At 61.6% G+C, this 23,355-nt stretch overlaps 1 protein-coding gene across 5 annotated transcripts in view; it reads right to left on the bottom strand.

Moving 5' to 3' along the window:
- The window catches only part of GATD3 (glutamine amidotransferase class 1 domain containing 3), a 71,858-nt gene that overhangs the window by 24,361 nt on the left and 24,142 nt on the right, over window positions 1–23,355 (bottom strand). The window contains exon 8 of one of the 5 annotated variants that reach the window (XM_055086450.1): window positions 10,783–11,300. The exons of the other annotated variants lie outside the window; for them this stretch is intronic. Within the exon in view, the coding sequence (XP_054942425.1) occupies window positions 10,962–11,300 (339 nt within the window). The 3' untranslated portion in view covers window positions 10,783–10,961. Of the gene's footprint in view, window positions 1–10,782; window positions 11,301–23,355 lie in introns of those variants that run through there. 5 annotated transcript variants of the gene reach the window in all.

The following is a 23,355-nucleotide window of genomic DNA, read 5'->3' as shown; positions in this document are numbered from 1 at the left end:
AAACAAAAACCAAATTCAACTAAATTTTATTTACTTTTTAAATAGATATTTCAAACTTGTGTAAACTTTTCTAGGCCTCAGAAAAAAGATGGAAAGCCTCCTTTAATTTGTGTAAACATAACTTTCATAAAGATAGCATGTGAAAATGATGCTATTTCACTTATGTCTATTGATGCAAGCATTCTAGATCAAATAGTTGCCAAAAGACTCTACCAATGTATTAAACATGGTGCCAAAGTATCCAATCATCATACACGATCACCAAGAAGGGTTTATGTTAGCAATGCAAGGATGGTTCAAGAGCAGGACAACCGTCATCATTAAGAAGAAAAATTAGTGACAGAAGAGGATGCAGAGAACGCAGGCTAAGCATCAGAGAACAAAAGCCCCCTGGGAGGCCTGAGGGAATACAGAGAGTGTCTGTGGCCTGAGCCAGGGGTGAACGAGGTGGGTGAGTGACAGGACGTCCACCAAGGGCCTTCCCAGGGGGCTCAGCGAAGGCACGGCAAGGTGAAAAATCAGCCCAGTGTCCAGATGGGCTGGGAAACTTCTGGGAGATGGAGAACATCGTGTCGCTGGAGGGACCGAAGGATAGGAGAAGGGTTTGCTCTTGGTTGTGACAGTTTGGCTGCAGGTCACGGAACACAGCTCAGTCTTGCAGATGCAGACAGGGAAGACATGAGGAGGGTGACTGGGGTGTCCCAACCCTGGCTGGAAGCAGCAGATGGCAGGCACGCCCAACACGTGGCCTCTGGTCTCAGCCCTTCTCTCTGCTCCTTTCTGGGGCAGGACACCCCCTCCCATCGCCCTCTCCTGCTCTAGTCCGCAGGGTGAGAACGTGGGCCACCCCCAACCTGAGAATGTCTCACCCTCAGTCCAGGCATCGTGGGTGGGCGGCTGTAGCCGCAGCTCCACGTTCCTGAGGAAGGGGTCTGATGGGCCTCTGGGTCCTGAGCCCACCCTGGTCAGAGGTCAGGGCCAGGCTGCCCATGGACAGGAGTTTAGGCAGAGGACGGGCAGGTCAGAGACCACCTCTCTCCCCAGTACCCGCATCCCCTCCCGGCCCCTCCGAGGAGGCCAGCAGAAGGCATGCCAGGCAAGCTGGGCTAAGAGCACATCAGCCAAGGTTATGCTGGGGCCTCAAAGGAGATGGAGTGGTCTGCGTCTTTATTTGGTGGTCACGATAATAGTAAAAATAAGCAAAATAGCTTTTTTAACCGTCCCGCTCGCCTGCTGGAGGGGCATGGTGACTGCCTCTAAGTTACAGATGGGGAAACCAAGGCAGGGAATGGTTAGAGAGCTTGCCCACGGCCAGACAGCTAGCCACCCAGGTGACCGGGCTCCCCTTTGGGCTCTGGACCTCCCAGCTGCCTGCTGAAGTGTGACAGGTAAGGACAGCGCAGTGCATGTGGGGAGAAGCACCCCTGTCCCTGGGCCAGGCCCGCTGCTGCACCTTCACCTGTGCAACTGTGTGAGCCGGGCTCTCCGGGGCCCATGGGGCATGGAGGAGGGGGCGGGGGCTCTGGGTTCCGGAGCTGGGGGTGCAAGGGCTTGTGTCTACAGGCTGCCCCCCGCTCCTAAGTCTCCAGGTCCCAAAGTTCTGGGACAAGTGGCTGTACACGGGAGCAAACTTGTGCCAGTAGTTTAGGGACACTTGGGGGACCACTGACAGCAACAAGGGCCCTGCTCCTGTCCCACCCAGGCTCACCTGGCTGGGTGGAAAGCTCCCCAAAGCGCAGACAGACCACACGGCCTGTGGAGCCAGGGCACCCCGAGCACACCATTGACTGAAGCCCAGGCGTGGTGGGCCTGTGAGCGGAGGCCTCACCCAGGGCCTCCTGGACGCTGGTGCCAGCTGATCGTTTCAAAGGAAGGTGACAGTAACTGAGGGCGAGGCGTCTGGGACCCCAGAGCCCCTGGCGTGGAGGCTGAGCTACGAGGGCAGCCAGGGCCCAGGCAGGGGACCTCAGCACCTTGGGTACAGGTGGCTGAGCCGAAAGCTCATGGCGGGGCCAAGCAGCAAAGTGCTTCCCCGACCCACCAGTGACAGCGCCTGTCAGAGCTGGCTGGGTCTGTGCCTGTTGGGCTGGAAGTCTGGACACAAGCTTCCTGATGGAGCAGGGCTCAGGCGGTAAAGAGGAGTTTCTGGCCCAAGTGGAGGGTGGAGGGTGGACCCAGCCTCCAGTGGACCCTGCCCACACTGGGCTTCAGTCCACAGGACAGAGAACCATGGAATTTCCCAGGGCCCCTCCTCCACCCCGTCCCCGGAGCAGCTGCAAACACCGTCCACGAAGTGACAGCAGGAACCAGGAACGTAGCCACCAAATGCAAACGGAGGCGAGTCAGGAAGACCCGATCTCCCTGTGTCAGGGGAAACACCAGCCTCTGTAAGATTCTGATTGTCCAGGGAGCAGTAAAAAGAAAGATGAAACCAGCACGGAACCATTCATTATTCTGTTTCACAAACCCAGGAAAACACAGCACCTACTCGTGAAAAAGAATTCCGAAGGAAAAATAATACATCCAGGCTGTTATTTTCAGTCAATAAAATTTAAGAAATCCTTTAATGTAGGAAATAAGGGCTGAGATGCAGATGAAATAGACTGAAATTGAGTGCAAGTTGGTGGATAGACATGTCCATTGAGAAGAGAGTAGGTGAACTAGGGAAATAGTGTGGAATAAAGACACAGTCATGAGTTGAAAGGACATTTGAAGACAAAAGTTAGACACTCGCCAGGTACAGAATTGCTTTTCCAGAGGAAGAAACATAAACAAAAAGAACAGAGACAGTAATCAAAGATACAGTAGAAGAAATTTTCTTGAACTGAAGACCAGTCTCAATCCATTTAACAAAAAGTCTCATTGGGTACCAAGAAAAATTAATGACAGTCTGGTGAAAATCTCAAGTATAAAACATCAGGCAAGTACACACAAAGAAACTCAGAGTGGCCCAAGAGAGTTCTGCACAGATACCAGGAGACAACAGAGGATGGCCACGGCGCCATGGCTGCAAGCCCCAACTTCTGTACCCAGCCAGGTCACTGTGGGGTGACCTTCTGCACGTGTGCAGGCAACAGAAAAAAAGGTTCTCAGGCACCAGGGGCTCAGAAATTGTGCTAAGAACATTCCCTTCCTGAAAAACCAACTCAAAAAATTACCCAGGCAAACAAGAGGTGACTCAAAATAAAGACCCACAAACAGGTAAGGGCAAGCAGGAAATGGTGAATGGCAGAATCAAGGTGATTGAAGCTAGAGTGAAGTTCAAGTAGAATTTGTGAATAAAATCCAAAAATTACAAAAGAACTATTGCTAAAGCTAAAACCTTCACCTTTCAAGGAACGATGGCTCTTGGGGGTCTCACTTCCTAGGAGACAGGCATAATCTGGTAGGTAGAACCTGGGAGTGGTGGGGATGCTGTCATGGTCACAGCTAGCACCAGAGTCTCAGGGTCCCCTGCCCACCCCAGGGTCCTTTGACACAGGTCACATAAGAAGGAACACCGGTCCCCATCCCACTCCCATGACCTGCACCCTTAGCTCAGCCGCCTCCCTCCTGCCAGGTCCCTCCATACTTTCTTGTGGATTTGCAGCTTCTTGTAACATTCAGTCTACCCATTTCTCTTGTGTATGAGACAGGGTTCTGCAGAGAAACAGAACCAATAGGGGATATGCCCATGTCTATGTCCCTATCCATATCTATATCTATATTGGTATATAGCTATGCAGAGAGAGGAAGAGAGGGATTTATTTTAAGGAATCAGCTCATGTGCTTGTGGAGGCTGGCAAGTCCAAAATCTGCAGGGTGGTCAGAGCCCCAGGAAGAGATGGTGCTGCAGCTCGAGTCTGAAGGCCATCTGGAGGCAGAGCTCCTTCCTCCTCAGGGGACCTCAGTGTGTTTTCTCTTATGGCCTTCAACTGATTAGATGAGGCCCACCCATATTTTGGAGGGCAATCCGCTCCACTCAAAGTACTGATTTAATGTTAATCTCATCTAAAAAAAAATCTTCATGGCAAGATCCAGATGTGTTTGGCCAACTATCTGAGTACCGTGGCCCAGCCAAATTGACACATAAAATTAACCATCATGCCTTATCAATCCTTTAAAAATTACATTGTTGAAGAAATTATAAGGGGAAGCAAATATCCTCTTTTCTGAACAGTGAATCACCTAATCTTACCTCACATAACGTGAGTTACTTCTACCATTTGTGTGTATGTTTATTATTACATTTCAAAAAAATAAAGTTTCATTCTGAATTACATAGTTGGAGCAGGGGTAAGGGGACCCCCAAAGGCACTAATCTCATCCTAAATACTGGCGTATTTTCTTTCTACTTAATTAATGCTGAAGAATTTGACAGCACACCACAGACATCATGCCATTCCTCCCTGAAATACTTCTGCTTGCATCTCTAAAATAATACAAATATTTCTCCCATAAACAAAGAATATCATCACCTTAACAAAATCAGGACAAATTCTTTCATAATGTCTAATCCCCAGTTCATGTCCTGATTTCCCAAACTGCCCGAGAATATCTTCCACAGCTGGTCTCTCTCGAAGAGGACTTGACCCAGACCGCACACGGATTGTGACAGCCCAGGGCATGGTGTTCCCAGACCGCATGCCATTTCCGTGACACTGATGTGCGGAGCCAGCGCCGGGGTCCGGGAGAAGCCCACCTGCCTGGGTTTGCCTGGTCGCTGGCTGTCCTGTCCCTTGTCATTCCTGCAGCTGCAAGTTCGCTCTGAAGGCCCGTTAGACTCAAGTTAAATAGTTTTGGCAAGCGTGCCCCGTAGCTGATATTTGTGGACTTGTACCACAGTAAGAGACACGAAATCCAGTCGTCACCTTGTGGGGCGAAGGCCGACCTCAGGATCGAGCTTCAGCCCGTGAAGCCAGCTCACCGCACGCGACAGTGACAGCCCCTGGCCCGCCTGCCCCCCGTCCAAAGACCACTCGCGGCCGCTGGTGAAGAGTCCACGGGGCAGCAGCACAGCGGCAGGGCAGGTGCGCGCGAAGCTGGGGGCCGTGCCGCCACCCTCCCCGTCGCCGGCTCCGTCGTTGTGGCCTCGCAGCTCCGGAGTGGCTGGCCTGACTCCTGCACGGCTCTGCGGCCGCTGGGCCTCGGTCCCCGCCCGGGTGAAGAGCGCGACGGCCGGACGGGGTGGGACCCCGGCCGGGGGCCGCTTTAGCTGAGGAACTCCGCTGAGGCCCCCAGCACCTCACGGGCCCCCCACGCCCACACCCCGAGGCGGTGTGGGCCCGATAAAAGCTTCCTTCATCGAATCATGTTTCAGGAACGACCGAGCAGGGACGGCGGACTTGCCACCAACACACCGTTTCTCCAGGCGCTGCTCACGCCTCTCGCTTTCCCCAAACGGCTCCCTTCACGTGACAGCACCCGTCCCACCCTGGCTCACGGAGCAGCAGCTCCAAACTCGGCCCCTGAGGCCAGCACGGCACATCCGCGAGCACCAGCCTTCGGGGAGAGGTGGACAGAAGGCCGCCGTGGCCGCGGGGCGGGGAGGGGGGCCACGCCCGCCGGGCTCTGCCACTCAGGGACCACACTGCTTCTCCTGGGAGAAAAGCCCTGATTTTTAGCACCTGCCTCTTTCCACGGTGTAAATACTCCAGCGGGCAGGGGTGGGGTGAGGGCCAGGTCTGGCCAGCGTGGGGGGGGCCGGGGCCCCAGAAGCCCTGGCAGGATGAAAGCAGAGACCAGATCCAATGAGATGTGGGCACGCGGCCCCTGAAAGTCAACCTCCCATCTTCACGGATGTGACTGTCGGCTGCGCTCTGTTTATCCACTGCTCTGCAACAGACACCCCCACACCCAGTGGCTACCACAGTGGCAGCTGTCTGTTCAGCCTGGTGGGTGGAGCGTGGCAGGGCTCCACGCGGCCAGCCTGCCCCTTCTCCGTGGGCATCGGTGCGTGACCCCGAGCAGGGCTAGGGCTGGAATCCCCTGCAGGCTGAGCTCAAACCCGTGGAGATGGGGCGCAAGCTGCAGGGTTCGCCCAGGAGACACCAAGGTAAGACCAGGGCTGCTCAGACTGGGGCGGGGGGTTACTTTTTCTCCTGCGCCAGGAAGTGGGGTGGGCGCCACAGCTGGCACAGAGTCCACGGGGCCATCAGGGACCCGAGGTCCTTAGTCTTTGACACCTGACGGGTGTCAATTACTCCTCAATAAAACAGGGGGGGAAATGAACCCTGAGTGGTACAGTAGATATGGTTAAAAAGGGGCAAAAAGTCAGAAAGACGCTCACGCAGCCAGACTCTGCTGCAGAGACGCGGTGGCACAGAGGCACCGGGTCAGGAGCGGCGACAGAGCGGAAGCTGGGGGCCTCCCGCTCACCCAGGACCACCCCACCCACGGGCCTCAGCCTGCAGGCCTGCACGGGTCCACCCTGTGTGCAGCCCAGGCTCCTGGAAGCCGCTCGGGTCCTGCTCTCCCCAAAGGGCAGGGGGAAGATCTAGGGGATCGTGGGGTCCATGTGGGCTAATTACCAGCTAATTCCTGCTCTGCCCTGCCCAGCGGTGTCGTCGGGGCTGGAACATGCCACCAGCACTATTCTGCCACCCCGGGGTCTGCACGGGCTGCAGCACACACCCATACACACGCACACACATGCACACGCTCACAGATACAAGCAGACACACACACAGATGCACACACAACACAGACACAGATACAAGCAGACACACACAGACACAGATACAAGACAGACACGCAGAGATGCACACACTTGCACAGATGCAAGCAGCCAGTCAGACACACACAGATGCACACACTTGCCCACACTCACAGATACAAGTAGATACAGACACACACACACAGACACAGATACAAGCAGACAACAGACACGCAGAGATGCACACACTTGCACAGATGCAAGCAGCCAGTCAGACACACACAGATGCACACACTTGCCCACACTCACAGCTACAAGCAGATACAGACACACACACAGATACAAGCAGACACACACAGATGCACACACAACACAGACACAGATACAAGCAGACACACACAGACACTCACAGATACAAGCAGACACACAGACACACACAGATACAAGCAGACACACAGACACACAGACACAGATACAAGCAGACAACAGACACACACAGATACAAGCAGACATACAGACACGCAGAGATGCACACATTGCACAGATGCAAGCAGCCAGTCAGACACACACAGATGCACACACTTGCCCACACTCACAGATACAAGTAGATACAGACACACACACACAGACACAGATACAAGCAGACACACACAGATGCACACACAACACAGACACAGATACAAGCAGACACACAAGACACTCACAGATACAAGCAGACACACACAGATACAAGCAGACACACAGACACAGATACAAGCAGACAACAGACACGCAGAGATGCACACACTTGCACAGATGCAAGCAGCCACAGTCAGACACACACAGATGCACACACTTGCCCACACTCACAGCTACAAGCAGATACAGACACACACACAGATACAAGCAGACACACACACAGACACAGATACAAGCAGACACACACAGACACACACAGATACAAGCAGACACACACACAGATGCACACACAACACAGACACACATAGATACAAGCAGACATCACACACACACTCACAGACACACACACACTCACAGACACACACACACACAGACACAGCCTCCTGAGCACGGCAGCTGGTGGGTGGAGCCATATTCCGACCAGGGCCGCATTAAGCTCAGCCTGGGAGGGCGGGGGGGGGGCTCGTGGGCCCCGGGTCAGGGGTGGGGTCGGATAGTGCCTGTGGGGAGGGGGTGACACAGGTGTGAGCTCCGGACGCACTGCTCAGGGGTGTGGACGGCAGCCTGGGCACCGTGGGAGGGTAACCCCGGACCCCCGAGCTGCACCTGCGTCTCAGGGGCTCCCGTGACTCAGGCGCAGTCCCTCCTGAGAAGGCCTGGAGGGACTCAGGCTGAAGGGGCAGGAAGCCGACGCCGGCGCTCCGTCAGCAAGGGGACTGGTGGGTCTCGGGCCCATGCTGCCCAGGTGATCGTGGACACTTGGCAAAGAGATCCGTTACGACCCCGCGGACCTTCATTAGGGAGAGGATCGGGGGGCCTCGGGACACAAGCCCTTTGAGAGCAGAGAGTTCTCCCAGTGGGAGTCGACGGGCTGCTGCTGGCTGGGGGACGGAGGGCCCGGGAAAGGACCTAGGGCGACGTCCAGGTCAGAGAGCAGCCCCTGCCCAGCAGCCAGCAAGAAAACGGGGCTCTCTGTCCTGCGACCGCAAGGACCTGAGCTCTGCCAGTGACGGCAGTGAGCGTGGAAGGGGCCCCGAGCTCCAGCCGAGGACGCAGGCCGGCGACCTCGTGCAGGACCCAGCCACGCCGGGCCGGACTTGCCACCTACAGAGCGAGCTGATAAGTGCCTGCGGGTTCTCCCTTTTACTCACTTATTTTCATTGTGGTAAAATACACACCACATGAATTTACCATTTTAACGATTTATGCAGTGGCACCAAGTAATCCACAGAACTGTGCAACCACCACCTCTGTTCCAGAACTGTCGTCTCCCCAGACGTGCTGGGTGGACGGACCCCAAACTCAGGTCTTTGAGGAAGCACTTGGAGAAAGTGTGGGTCTTGGCCAGAAGTCATAGGAGCCATGGGAAACCCCGACCAGGCCACTGGGACAGTTCGTTTCCTCCGGGCAAGCCCCGCTGTGTTTACTTTCTCTGAGCCTCTGCCGCCTGGGAAACTCCACACCCAGCACATGGAGACCAGCTTCCAGCAGAACATCCCACCCCCGCGAGCATGAGCTCAGCGAGGAAGTGAGCGAGCCCTCCTCCGGCCCTGGAGGGCCCCGAGCAGGCGCTACCTGCTCGGCGGGAAAGAGGAAGGCGTCTGCCCGCTCTTGACCTTGGGCGCCAGGGCCAGCGGGCCTCCTTCCCCAGGCCTTCCTGGCACCCTGGCTGGCACCTGCAGCCCCAGGGTTTCTCCAGGGGAGCGGCAGGAGGGGGCCGATTTGCACTTGACCTGTCTTGGCAGTGGCGGGGGGCGCTGCTGAGGGCCCCCCAGGCAGCCCCTCTGGGCAAGCACTGCTGGTTCAGGGCAAGAAACCTGTGGGAAGGCTGCTGTTCTCCGACCTTCCCCAGCACCTGTTATACCTCGGTTACCTCTGGTCTGCTGGGCCCATGACAGCCTCCAGATAAAGATGCCTCCCTCCTGGAGCAGAGTTTCTGAGTAGATGTGAATCCACACTCACTCACGCACACACGCACGAACACAAGGGCACATGCACCTGCACGTAAATGCACGCGGGCCTCAGAAGTCCAGGGCCGGGAGAGCGCGGCCGCCACACCACAGGGGTCCTGCCTTCCTCCCCAGGACCAGACGGGGCGGGGGACAGCAGGGGGCGTATCGGCTCCTCTGTGGACCACACCGAGACGCTTGCCCTGGAGTCTTCTTCCTGCCCATCGAAATAACTGGAAATGTGATCAACTCCCCCTTCCAGGGCCCCAGCCTCAGCTTTCTTATCTAAAAGTTTTCCTTTTTGCAGGAAGCCCGCCTGAAGGCGGGATGGGCCCGGCTGAGTGCGGGCTCCTGGCTCTGCACGGGGCGCAGTGGCACCAGCTCTGGGAGGGTCTAGAGAGGATCCTGCGGGCGGACGGACACCCGGCCATTCCGCCGGGGCTCGGGAAACCGCCTGCCACCGCACACCTGCAGAGGGGCCCGCGTTCCCGGCGTGGCACGACGCACTGGACGTGAGCGTTGGGCGCGGGAACCCGGCCTGGGTTCAGAGACGCGTCTGCTCCTGTGAGGTCACGCCACAAACGCGGACGTGCGCGGCTTCAAGACACACCTTTCCACGGCTGTTGGGATACATGATATTCTTCCTGATGCACTTTGTGGGGAATTTGGAAAGTCTCAAAGAGCGCGGAGAAGAACCCCCAAAATCACCCAATTGGTGGCCGGCCACCGCCAGCCGCTAGTGCTCCAACGTTATTAAATGACACAACAGAGATGCGTGCTGTGCCAGTGAGGACAGGAAGCCTGTTAAATACGACAGGGAATCAGCGCTCATTTTCCGCCCCCCGACCGGCGGCAGCAGCACAGGCGGGGGACAGAGCAGGCAGGGCTGGAGGTGCCTGACTGAGAAGCAGGGCAGGCCGAGGGGCCCGGGCGGCGGGGACAGGTGAGGGGGAGTGGCTGGCGGTTCCATGGCTCTGTCTGCGGCTGTGTCCCTGGCTGAAGGTGGGGACAGGCTGGGGGCGGCAGCTGGCAGGTCAGCTGCCTGGTCTGTGCGGAGGTTCCCCACCCCCCAAAGTCCTGGGCCTCCCCCGTCCTCACTCCGGGGTTCTGCTGCCCCAGGAGCAGTTTCCCAGACCCCAGGATGGACCTTCAGGACCCTCGGGTGGACAGCTCACCAGTCCCCTAGGGGCACGTCCCCTCCCTGACTGCCCCTGGGGCAGGGACGAGGAAGCCTTCAGGATGGAGAGCGCGGGGAAGGGGCTCGGCCCCCAGTTGGAACCCTCGGCCTCCCCAGCCTGCAGCCGGCAGCCCTCTCCGCCAGACTGTGACCCCAGGGCTGCGCTTGCCCTCACGCCACCCTCACGCTCCAGGCCCCACCAGCAGCCCCAGGAGCCCCGGCATCCAGCTCTGTCCCCCAGCCTTTCTGGCTCACAAACCCCTTCACCATTTTGCTGTTTTCAATAAACACATGAGTTTAGGCTAAAAAAAAAAAAAAAAAAGTTAATTTCCTATCTGCATCTCATGACAGCTTTATTTAATAAAATTTAAACTAAATATTAAAAAGGCCAATGTCAGCCTCCACTCAACGAGCGACGTACATCGTTTCTGTAAGAACACGTATTTTTGTAAGGGATAACATTTTTAACGCACCGCAAAGCGCTTGGTCTGGGAGCGAACCTGCGCTAAAACGCGGGTGACATCTAACTTCCTGTCACAGCTGCAGGGCCAGCACGCCGTCCTTGGTCACGAATGTCACACCGAGAAGTCACCTGGCCGGGTTTCATCTGTCCGAGTTCCGTCTCCAGGTGCTGAGGGCAATGTTGCGGGCGGCTCGGGTGCCCTCTGGGCGGAGAGCTGGGCAGCGGCCTTCGGGCCCAGAGAGCAGCCAGTGGACCACGCCGGGCACAGACCCTTGGCGCCGCCTCCGGCCCACGGGGCAGCCAGGTGCGCGGAGGGAACTCCCACCTGCAGAACCACTGCGGCCTGTGGCCTGTGTCCTGTCGCCTGCAAACGAACGTCCCGTCTTGAGTCCACGGACTCTGCAGAGGGAGGAGGCCAATGCTGTACCCGACGTTTCTCAATGATGCGTAACACGTATAAATCAATAAAGGTGCGTGACACAAGTCCCAGGACCGAACCACCTGACAAGAGATGGGCCCGAGGCGCTGCGGGGTCCAGGGCCGGGCAGGAGGACCCAGGCGAGTACCCGACCTCCAGCAGGCTCGTCTGAGCCACCCTCGGGGCACACGGGGGTCTCCCAGATCGCCCCGGGTTTAAAGGAATGTCATCTGTCCAAACTCTCCTGCAAGTCGGTTCCTTTAGAGAAATCAGGCAGATGCTGCCCTAACGACAACAGGCCCTGGTCCTGGCCCCGAGGAGCGCTGCCTGGGAGGAGGCCGCTCGGCCCCAAGAAGTCATGCCTGCGGGACCCACCCCTCCCTCGCCTGAGGCTCGAGGCCGGTACGGCACTATGCCTGGCTGCCCACGGCCAGGGACGCGAGACCCACTCTCCCACGGCCAGAGCACCCGACCTACCTGCGAACCTACCTCCCCGCCCCCTCCCCAGGTGCCAGGATGCCACGTGTACGCTGACGCTCTGCTGCTGGCCGGGCGGAGAGCGGCAGGCACACGCCAGAGCCGGCAAGTGCTGGGGGCCCCGGGCCGGAGTGGATGGAGCCCCAGGGGCCCGCTGGGCACCCGAACCCGTCCCCACCACAGCGACCAGAGGCTGCAGGTTCTACTGGAGGAAACTGAGGCCCGGCCGGGGGCAGGCCTGGCGGGGCCCCGCCCGCTCCCCCGGCCGGGAGGGCTGAAGCCCAGGCTGCTGGTCTGGCTCCGAGCACGAGCCCCTGTGACGACCGCCGCCAAGCTCACCGACCGGCAGCTCAGGGCCCGCCTGTGCAGGGCCGTGGCACTCAGCACACGCGCCCCCGGGCGCCGGGAGCAGAGGCGGGCAGCGCGCGGGCACGCGCTCGGCCGCAGCGTCCACGCTGCCCGGCGCCGGGCGGCCCGGGGCTCAGCGAGGGCAGCGCGCTTCCCCCCGCGCCAGGGGCCGGCTCCCACGTGCACAGACAAAAAGTCAGGGCAAGTCCCCAGGCCGCTTCCCAGGAAAGTCCCGCCGGAGTCCCGCTCCCGCCGACATTTTCAAGGGCTGGTTTCAGCCCAAGTAGGAAAGGGGATTTCTTCCTCCTGCGTCTGAGGAGCCTGAGGGGCGGCGCCGAGCCCGTCACGTGTCCCCACCCCGCCCTGCTGCCTGTCACCAGATCCTCCTGCAGCCACGGCGCCCGGAGCTTCCAGAGGGGGCCCGACCAGGCTGCGCCCACAGAGGAGGAGAGGGGCCATCCCCCAGGCCAGCGCCCAGCGCGCCCCAGGACTGGGGGACAGGGCACCCCAGGCCAGCGCCCAGCGCGCCCCCAGGACTGGGGGGCAGGGCACCCCAGGCCAGCGCCCCCCCAGGACTGGGGGCACTAAATGCTCGAGCACGATATGTTTCCCCTGAGCAGCCTGCATCACGCCCCAGAGACGGGCGCTCTGGGGGCTCTGACCCCGGCGGGGTACCCCCGGACGCTGGCAGGCCAGCGCTCTCCCGTGCCGCCGGCTGACCTGGTGACCCCACTCTCACACGGGGTTTCCCCGGGAGTGTCTCTGTGGGAAAGGAGCCTGACCAGGAAAGTCCCAGACCACAGTCAACGAGGGAAAGTGGGCTCCAGGCCAGGTAGGGCAAAAGCCAGGTCAGCAGAGCCCTGCAGGACTCCTGAGGGCAGGGCTCCAGCTCCTCCGAGGGCAGAGGGCGAGGGACCGCGTGGCCGCCAGCCCTTGTGACACCAGAGGGCCCAGGCGGCGGCCTCCATCGGGCCTCACCCCCGTGCCTGGCGCTGGCCTCAGTCCCGACGTGGGCGCGGCCCACGGACCTGAGGGCCCGAGAGTGGGTCGCCCTCTGGGAGGTGACCCCCCAACGCTGGGGCGTGGGGGGCGGCCAAGAGCAGAGGCGCGGGGCACGTCCCCAACCTCGGGCGGCCGAGGCGGGGTTCAAAGGCACGGGGGCTGGGCGGCTGCGGAAGGAGGGCTCAGAGCTCAGCGGGTGACGTGATGGAGGAGGATCCGGGGCATCTGGAGTCGGGGATGACGGGGAGGGGCCTGCGGGCGCGCCTGGCAGAGCACAGAGCAGCAGGTGCTCTCCCCCCGGGAGGCCCTGCCCCACCTGTGCCCCAGCCGGTGCAGCCCCAGAGGCCGGAGGTCAGCGCACGGGACGGCGGCCAGCGCGCCCCCAGGACTGGGGGACAGGGCACCCCAGGCCAGCGCCCAGCGCGCCCCCAGGACTGGGGGACAGGGCACCCCAGGCCAGCGCCCAGCGCGCCCCCAGGACTGGGGGACAGGGCACCCCAGGCCAGCGCACCCCCAGGACTGGGGGCACTAAATGCTCGAGCACGATATGTTTCCCCTGAGCAGCCTGCATCACGCCCCAGAGACGGGCGCTCTGGGGGCTCTGACCCCGGCGGGGTACCCCCGGACGCTGGCAGGCCAGCGCTCTCCCGTGCCGCCGGCTGACCTGGTGACCCCACTCTCACACGGGGTTTCCCCGGGAGTGTCTCTGTGGGAAAGGAGCCTGACCAGGAAAGTCCCAGACCACAGTCAACGAGGGAAAGTGGGCTCCAGGCCAGGTAGGGCAAAAGCCAGGTCAGCAGAGCCCTGCAGGACTCCTGAGGGCAGGGCTCCAGCTCCTCCGAGGGCAGAGGGCGAGGGACCGCGTGGCCGCCAGCCCTTGTGACACCAGAGGGCCCAGGCGGCGGCCTCCATCGGGCCTCACCCCCGTGCCTGGCGCTGGCCTCAGTCCCGACGTGGGCGCGGCCCACGGACCTGAGGGCCCGAGAGTGGGTCGCCCTCTGGGAGGTGACCCCCCAACGCTGGGGCGTGGGGGGCGGCCAAGAGCAGAGGCGCGGGGCACGTCCCCAACCTCGGGCGGCCGAGGCGGGGTTCAAAGGCACGGGGGCTGGGCGGCTGCGGAAGGAGGGCTCAGAGCTCAGCGGGTGACGTGATGGAGGAGGATCCGGGGCATCTGGAGTCGGGGATGACGGGGAGGGGCCTGCGGGCGCGCCTGGCAGAGCACAGAGCAGCAGGTGCTCTCCCCCCGGGAGGCCCTGCCCCACCTGTGCCCCAGCCGGTGCAGCCCCAGAGGCCGGAGGTCAGCGCACGGGACGGCGGCTGTGCTGTGATCACAAGCCAGGCTGCAAGGCGGGGTGCAGGGCTGTGATAAAGGGGCACGGTGGGGGGACCACGCCCCAACGCCGAGGCACGGCGGGTGTCCTGGGCCCGGGCTGCCCGCCAGCTCCGGGGAGCACGGGCCAGCCGGCATGGCTGGGGCTCCGGCGTCCCCACGCACTCGCCCGTGGGGTTCCTGTGGACCGGGCGGTGCGTGGAGGCCACGGTCCTGAGAGAAGGGACGAGGGGACCCCCGTCCCCGAGGGAGAAAGCCCAGGCCTCACCAGCGCCCCTAGAGGCCGTGGTCAGCGTGTGCCCCCACGCTGCCCGCCGGCCGGGTCCCTGCTGGACGACACCCTTCCTAGCTCCTTCCTCACCCCTCCCGCTCTGTCCCTGCCCTTGGGACCAGGGTCCCCGCAGAGTGTGGGGCCCGCGTGGAACGCACTCGGGTTCTCCCTACGTGACCCCACTAACCAGCGTCCACTCAACGATGGACCTCGCTCCACCACCGCAGTCTCAACAGCCGCTCCTCCTGGGCCCCGGGACAGTTGGGGTCCCGTGTGACCCCTGCCCCGGGGCCTCCACCTGCTGGGGGCCAGCCGCTCCCCCGTGGCAGCCAGCCCTCTCCTGCCGTTCCTCCCCCAGGGAAGTCTCCAAACCCGTGTCCAACCTGTGGACGGGCTGTGGGGCTCCCTCCGCCCTGATGTCACCTGGGGTGAGAACCCAGCCCCCGTCACCCCAGAACCAGCGCCCCTCGAGCCCCGACTTCCACCGCTGGTCTTCTCGGCCCCGCTGACCACCGCTGGTCCGCTCTCCACGCCCCGCTTGGCCTCCCCAGGCCCCTCCACGGCAGCCGGGAGACCCTCTAGATGCCACTTCCCGCCGTCCCTCCCTGCTGACTCCAGGGTGACCTTCTGATGCTGCCGCCTGAACGCGGCCCCCCACCCCCCGCCCCACGTGGCTCTCCCCCCCGTCGTCCCTCTGGCCCGTGCCCTTAGTTCCGTCTGCACCCCGGTGGGCGCACCCTTGGCACGGGGCTGGCGTCCTCTTGCAGGCAGTGGCGGTAGATACCTGCCACGTTTGGACGTGAGCAGACCCTGACCCGTCCCACGGAGTCCACTCCCTGGTGGCCCGGCCAATCCTCGCGTGCCAGGGCCCACGCGTGCCCCTCGCCTGCAGCAGCGACCTGATTCCCCCAAAACCCCCAAGCGTCTCAGGAAGCAGCTTCCTTATTTTCCCCATTTCACAGGAGAGGAAGTCAAGGCCCAGGGAGGTGGGCAGCTTGCCCCAGGCCACACAGCGCGGAAAACGGAGCTCGTTCAGAGAGAAGGGGCCCTGCCCGGCCCCCACCTCAGCACTGAGGGGCCTGACCACCCGACCAGCGGGAAGCGCCCCCCAGGGGGAAGCGTGCGGCTTGGCAGGAGAAAGCCCGACACCGGCCAGCTCCTGACGACATCCTAGGACACTTCAAACGTCAAAACGTTTTCAAGAGCAGAAAGACGTCTGTGTGCAAAGCACTGCTTTTGGTATTTTGAGGAAACATGGCTGAACGTCAAACATTTCTCAGACTGCTAACACCCCAGCCTGGGGAAGAGTCCCTGCGGGCAGCTCTGAGCGTGTGCTTCCGGCCGCTGCTCTTCAGTGGGGCCCGCGCTGAGAACAAAGAACCACGAGGAAATCCAAACCGGCCTTCGTGCCGGACACCGAGGCTGATGTCGTGGAACCCAGGCCCGTGAGATGACGCAACTGAGTAATATCGTGAAGTTCTTAGAAACCGAGAGTTTCAGTGCAAGAAAAAGGTAACACAGCCAGCCAGCCAGCCAACGCAGTGGAGAGCCCTCCTGATGTTACGCTTACGTGACAAGGCCGCCGTGCACGTGTTCACCTGTGTGTGTGTTTACCCTGTGCTCTATATTCTAGGCTGGTTCGATGGAACCATCTAGAAACAATGACACCAGAGGCATCGGATCTTGCCTGGGCCTCGATTTCAAAATCCTTTCCCTCCTGAAAGGAAGCAGGCAGGTGGTGGACCCGAGCCCGAGGGGGGAGCACGGTGGGGCGGGGGGGGGAAGGTGCTCGCCCCCTGGGACCGTGGGGGGCGGGCCCAGCGGCCACACTGCGGACACTGGGCGTCACACAGGATCCCGGCGGTGACTCGCTGTGACACCGCGAGTGAATAAAAATCCGTAAACCCAGAGAGAGATTTGAAAAACTCTAAGGCCAAATCTACACAAAAAGAGCAAAAGAGACTGGAGGAAGGGAAACAAAGGAGGCCCTTCTTTTCGGAGGAACGTCAGCCAATAAACGCAGAGGCGCTGGCGAAGTGACAGCATCGCTACCTGCGGCCCCAGGGTGACCACCCAGCCACCCCACCCCTCCTGGGACAGAGGCGGCAGCGGGAGCCGCCAGGGGAAGGGTTCCTGGGGACTCGGGGCTGAAGCAGGGCCCCAGGTGACCGAGGAGTCGGCAGGGGAGGGGTCACAGGCGCTCCTTCTCGGCTGCCCTCCTGCACTCGCCGCAAAGACCTGGCCAGAGGCGTCTGACCCGGAGCTCGGCGGCCTCCAGACCAGCGGTTCTCACCCGCGGCGCTGCTGACCTTTGGGGGGCTGCCCTATACGTTGCAGGGTGTTGAACAGCACCCCCTCCGGAGCGAGGGCCACAAACGTCTCTTGAGTGTCGGCAAATGTCTCCTGGGGGCAAAGTGAAGATGAAGGACGGCCACTCTAGAGCCAAGCTCCAGGTTACGGGAACCAGGCAGGAGAGAGCAGGCAAGCTGCAAACTGCAGGGGAGCAGTGAGACAGAGCCAGAGCGCGGACGCTGCCCACAGCCAAGGGAGTGTCATCGAGAAGGGAGTGTAGCCCGAGGCCGGCTGTGACCCCCGTGCGCGGGCTGGCGGGCGCCTGTGGGGATGGAGGGCAGCTGCTGCCACGGGTGTCCTGAGGGTGTCGAGGTCACTATGGTATCGTTCTCCTTATCCCAGAAGTCTGCCGAGGGATCTGGTGTTCAAATGTCTACAACTTGCTTTTAAAATGGTACATCCGAAAACAACGGCTATGTTGATATCGAAGGAGGTAAAGTGAAGTCGGTAACTGTTTTCTTGGGATACAGGATGTGGGCATGCAGTCTCCCGGTCTTCAGACTTTCTAGACACTTAGCCGTTTTCACAACACATCCCCATGAGGAAGGTTATGACATAAAAACAAAGACAGAGGGCTTCCCTGGCGGCGCAGTGGTTGGGAGTCCGCCTGCCGATGCGGGGGACGCGGGTTCGCGCCCCGGTCCGGGAGGATCCCGCGTGCCGCGGAGCGGCTGGGCCCGTGAGCCGTGGCCGCCGGGCCTGCGCGTCCGGAGCCTGTGCTCCGCGACGGGAGAGGCCGCGACAGTGAGAGGCCCGCGGACCGCAAAACAAAACAAGACAAAGACAGAAACAGAAACACAAGTGTTGGTGAGGATGTGGAAAAATCCGAATTGTTGGTGAGAATGTAAAATGGTGCGGCCGCCGTAGAAAACAGGATGGTGGTTCCTCAAAAAAATTAAAGATAGAATTTCTATATCCCACTTCTAGGCACAGACCCAAAAGAATTGAAAGCAGGGTCTCAAACAGGTATTTGTACACCTGTGTTCATAGCAGCATTACTCACAATAGCCAAGGGGTGGAAACAACTCAAGTGTCCATGGGCAGATGGATGGATAAAGGAAATGTGGTCCATCCACACAATGGAATATTATTTCAGCCCGAAAAAGGAAGGACATTCCGATACCTGCCACGACATGGATGAACCTTGAGGACGTTATGCTCGGTGACATAAGCCAGACACAGAAGGACAAATACTATCTGATCCACCTACATGAGGTCCCTGCAGGAGCCAGATTCATAGGGACAGACAGCAGGACGGTGGGGGCCAGGGGCTGGGGGAGGGGATGGGAGGGAGTGTTTCACGGGGGCGGAGTTTCAGTTTGGGAAGATGGAAATCCTGGAGACGGCCGGTGGTGACGGCTGCACAGCAGCGTGAAGGGACTGAACGCCACTGAGCCGGACACTGTAAAATGGCGAAGACGGTAAGTGTCACATTATGTATATTTTCCCACAATTTTAAAAAAGGAAATATTGGTTCCAGAAAAAGTTTTCACAACAAAGCACTGGAGAAAACTGCAAGCTGACTCCTCTCTGACTCCAGGGCCCTTTCTGGAGAGAAGTCCCCGTCACGTCAGCCCTGCTCACGAGGCCGTGGCCCGTGAGCCGCGGCCCGGGGCTCGGGGAAAGGGGAACGGAGCCCTGGCTGCTCCCGTCGCTGGGCCACCGCAGGGCCGGGGGACTTCCCCTCTGCCCTCCTGAGTCTGAAAGCCGCCCACTCAGGGGTCCTGAAGTTCGGCCCCACCGCCCAGCAGCCTCCCGGCACGTGCCCAGTACTCCGAGACCGCGGCCCGATGCCCAGCTCTGAGGGCGGCAGGCCCTGTGGCCGGCACACGCACTGCCGGCCGCCCGCGGCTCGGAGCCCCGGGGCTTCCCTCCGCTTCCCTCCAGGGGCAGCTGCCTCGTCCACCCCGAGTCCTGTGGCCCGTGCTCTCCACCCCTCGCTCGTCCAAAGCTGGAGGGGCCCGTGGGGCCGGGCAGGTGGCCGTCACGGGGCCAGGGCCTGGCTGGCGGCTGCAGTCACCCCCGGGCACCTGGGGGCGGTGCGGGGGTCCACAGGGCGCGCTCCTCTCAGCAGCACGGCCCCCCAGCCTCCAGCCAGGCCTCCCACAGGGCCGCTCTGCTGGAAGGGGGGCCCCTCCTGAGGACGGGGAGAAGGGGCTCCATGAAGCAGCCCACCGAGGGGTCCCCACCGCTCCACCCGCCTGTCCCCGGAGCCCCACCCCCTCCCTGGAGGGACGTCCTCTCCCCTCTGGAGGTGACCGGCAGCTCGCCACTCCCGGGGGTGGCGGCGGACTGAGCGCAGTCAGGCTGTGGCTGAGCTGGGGCTGGCTGGCGACGAGGGGCCGGGGGGCAGAGGGCACCCGGATGCACGGGGACCCAGGGCAGCAGGGTGTGGGGGAGGGAGGTGTGGGAAGAGGCCGACACAGCAGTGGACCCAGGAACTGGGGGGTCCCCTCCCCGGGCTCGTGGGGACGCCACTCTGAGCCAGGTGGACCCCGCTGCGGGGAGGACAGGGGTCCCGGCAGGGGGCGGCCCCCAGCCCGGTGCTTCCTAGTGCACGGCTTTGAGGGCAGGCTGTCCTCGGTCACGCTGGCCACACCACAAGGGTGGCCTTGGTGTGATCCGCAGGGTCCGAAAGCCTTCAGAACGGGAGGCGTTTCCTCTGCCCCTGCCTCGGGTCACTGCGGGCAAGTGGAGAGACGGAAGCAGCGGCCACCCTCTGCTGGCGCCGGGCGCCTGAGGCCGCTGGCTCTGAGCCCCGGGCCGGGGGACAGCAGGGGTTTGGGGCAGCCTCTCGGCACGGAGCGTCCCATCCTCCGTGCTGGCGACCTCGCCGGATGCAGACATCCGGAATCCACATTTGAAGTTCCCTGGTGGATGCACCGAGGGTCAGGGTCAGGTCAGGGAGGGAGTGGCCCTCAGGTCACTCCTCTCAAGAGCCAGGCTCCCTGCGGGGTCTGGTCCTGGAGGGTTGAGGGCGCCCGGTCAGGCAGCAATGAAGGCCTTTCTTTCGCAACAGAAGACGGCCTGCGGTCCAAGTTCAACAGCCGGGGCCGACGGGAATTCTCGTGCTGACGTCACCGAGAGGAACCTTCCGGAAGAGGAGCGGACCCCCTCCCTGGGCGACTGCACACACGAGGCTGAGGCCCCGGGCCGGACGAGAGTCCATCCGCCCGTCTCCGCACTCGGCAACGATCCCACTGCAAACCCCGGCCGATGGCGACAGGCCCCCACGCGGCGGCCCTGTCCCTGCCTCAGGCCTCGCCTGTCCTAGGACCTGGCGGACCCTGTGGACTCCGGGAGACGAAGCCGACCTGGGAGCTGCCCGCGGGCACCCAGCTCCCTCCCTGACCTTCCTGTGACCTGGCCGTGTTCCGCTCAGTCACATCCCTTTGGCTGGCTCTAGAACGTGTCAGGACCCCCCCCCCCGGCCCCCCCGCCCGGTGAATGCGGGCAGCTCCTGCGGGGACACTGGCCTCCGGGTGCAGGCGGGCACCCGCCATCCTCGGCGTCAGGACTGGGGCTGCCGCGCAGGGCTCCCAGCCTGGCTGTACACAGGGGGACCGGGGAGCTTTGAACACCCTGCTGCCCAGCCCACGCCCCGGCCAATCCAAGCAGGGCAGTGAGGGCGGGTCCCCCAGGGCACTCTGGAAAGCTCCCGGTTGTGTCAGAGGTTCTGTAACAAACGGTTTCCTTCCCAGCCACTCGTGCTCCAGAGCCCACCAGCACGGAGACACCGGGACCGGTGGGAAACCCAGTCTCGGCCACCCAGCCACTGAGTCAGTCTGCTTTTCAGGAGGATTCCAGGGACTCTGTGCTCAACAGCATTTGAGATCCGCTGCTTAGTGAGAACCTGGGAATCACCGTGAAGAAGCGGCCACGTCTAACCTGAGCGGGCAGCCCACACTCCTGGGGGTTCGGGTCTCCATTCAGCGTCCTATCAGGTTCCCAGAGGTGCTGTAACCAATTACCACACCCTTGGAGGCTTAAGGCAACAGAAATCCATCCCCTCACATTGAGGAGGCCGGAAGTCCAAAACCAAGGTGTCTGCGGGGTTGGTTCTCTCTGGAGACTCAGGGAGAACCTGCCCCAGCCTCTCCTCCAGCTCCTGGTGGCCCCAGGCGTCCTTGGCTTGTGGCCACATCACTCCAGCCCAGCCTCTGTCATTACACAGCCTCCTCCTCTCCATGCACTTCTGATAGGGACACCTGTCACTGGACTTAGGGCTGACCCCAGTAACAGGACCATCTCATCACAAGGTCCTTAATTTAATCACCTTTGCAAAGACCCTATTTCCAAAATGGGGTCCAGGTGGACGTATCTTTTGGAGGGGGGCCACAATTCAGCCCTCTACAGGATCTGGGATGAATATACTCCTTCCACAGAGAAGCAGCCGTGTCTGGACTGTGCCCAGCTGCGGGCTGCACCCCGCAGGCCCAGCACCTACGGGGGACTGAGGGTCGGAGAGCGCCCCCCAGCGAGACCACAGCCGAGGGGTGGGGGGGTCGGCCGTTTAGGATGCCAACACTTTTAGTTCAGTTCCCAGGACAGAGTTCCCCAGGGCAGGTCTCCATGAACATGACTGGAGCAAGATATGGGCAAAGAATAGGGTCGGCGGGGCCGGCGGGGCCCACGACCCTGCGAGGCGCGCTCCTGGGAAGCAAGCGTAGGGCCTGAGACGTTCTCCAATAAAGACGCCTGTTCAGCCCCGTTTAACCTGCGTTTTCCGGCACAGGAAGGGCCGCCTGCCAGGATGCGTGCTGGACACCCCCCCCACCCCCCCAAAGGGGGTGCGCTATGGACCTGGCCCTCCTGGGCTGGCCCAGCATCCTGGGGGCTTCCCCTCGCTGCGTGCCCTCCAGCCAGGCTCTCCCTCGTCCTCACCCAACCCTGGGGCTCCAGGAAGTCCTCGGGTGTGACATGGGAACCAAACCAGCTCACAATGCCAGCTGCTGGGCGTGGGACAGACGCCTGGAAAAGGACTCGGGGTCGGGGGCCGGTTGTAATTTATGACCCAGATCCCCCGGCCGAGTCTGGAAGAAGCCTGCAGAGGGAGAAAGCCTTCCGACGCTTGTTAACATGGGAGGGAAGTCACTCAAGACCACGGCTCAGCCCGAGTACCGTGGAGACAGACGGGGTTCGCTGCTCAGAGACCCCCGAGCGGACAGGACGCCTTGGGGGACGGCGGGGGAGGGGAGATGCGCCACCTACGGAGGGCGGACTCTGCAGGGTTCCTGCTAGACCGGACTGGGCAGGGACAGACTCGGAAGCGCAAGGCGGGGGGTCCCAGTGGGGGGCACAGAGGAGCCTGGCTGGTTTGTCCAGCTCCAGGCTCTTGGCCACAGTGTGAAGAGGAAGGAACACGTGTCCCTGGACAGAGGCTGCGGCTGGATGGGGGCGGGCCCGAGACAAGGGCACCCAGGAGAGGAGAGCGGGCGGGGCCGGGCGGTGGGGAGGCACCACCACAGTTGGCCGAAGCTTCCAGGAGAAAGGCTCACGGCAGGAGGGGACCCTGAGGGCCGGGGCCTGGGGCAGCCACCCGGGCCCCCAGGGCGCGGAGCCCCGAGCCTGCTCTGGCCTGCCTGAAGCTGGGGGTGATGGTGGGGCCGCGACAGGCGCGGTGACGGGGTTGGAGGGCTGGGAGGCGGGCCCTGGCCCGGTCCCGAGCGGCCCCGCCTTGGAAGCACCTCCTCCACTTACCGGCCCGCCACCCGCCCACACGTGCAGACAATGTCGAGCTGGCGTGTTCACAACCTGGCTCCTCTTAGACCAGTACAAAGAAAGGGGCCCCACCTGAGAGGCAGCCGACCCCCGTGCGCCACCCACCCAGGCCGTGGGACTGGAGAGGAAACGTGCCACGGGGACTCCCTGCGCAAGCCACTGGCCACGGCCACGACACAGCAGCCTGGCGCAGGGCTCCCAGGAGAAGGGCACCTCTGCAGAAGCCCCAGGGAAGGCCTGGGGGGCCTCCTGCCCAGTCTGAGGAGGCCCAGCCCCCCAGGACCCCAGGACCCCGGCAGGCCCGGTCCTGGCCCATCACGTGGGAAACGTCCTCCGACGAGCAGCCCTCACGTGGGAACCTCTCCACCCTGCAGCTTGCCTGTGAAACGTTCATACCCATGATCCCGCAACCCCATTTGCAAGAAAACACCCCGAGGAGAAAGGCTTAGAGGCCGAACGTCCTTCCCAACATTATTTTAATCAGGAAAATTGCAAACAACCCCAATGTCAGTTACAATAACGGGGAGGGGAGGGA

Source organism: Physeter macrocephalus, chromosome 8 (assembly GCF_002837175.3).
Source record: "Physeter macrocephalus isolate SW-GA chromosome 8, ASM283717v5, whole genome shotgun sequence".
Classification (NCBI taxonomy): domain Eukaryota; kingdom Metazoa; phylum Chordata; class Mammalia; order Artiodactyla; family Physeteridae; genus Physeter; species Physeter macrocephalus.
This window is presented reverse-complemented; position numbering and strand designations above follow the sequence as displayed.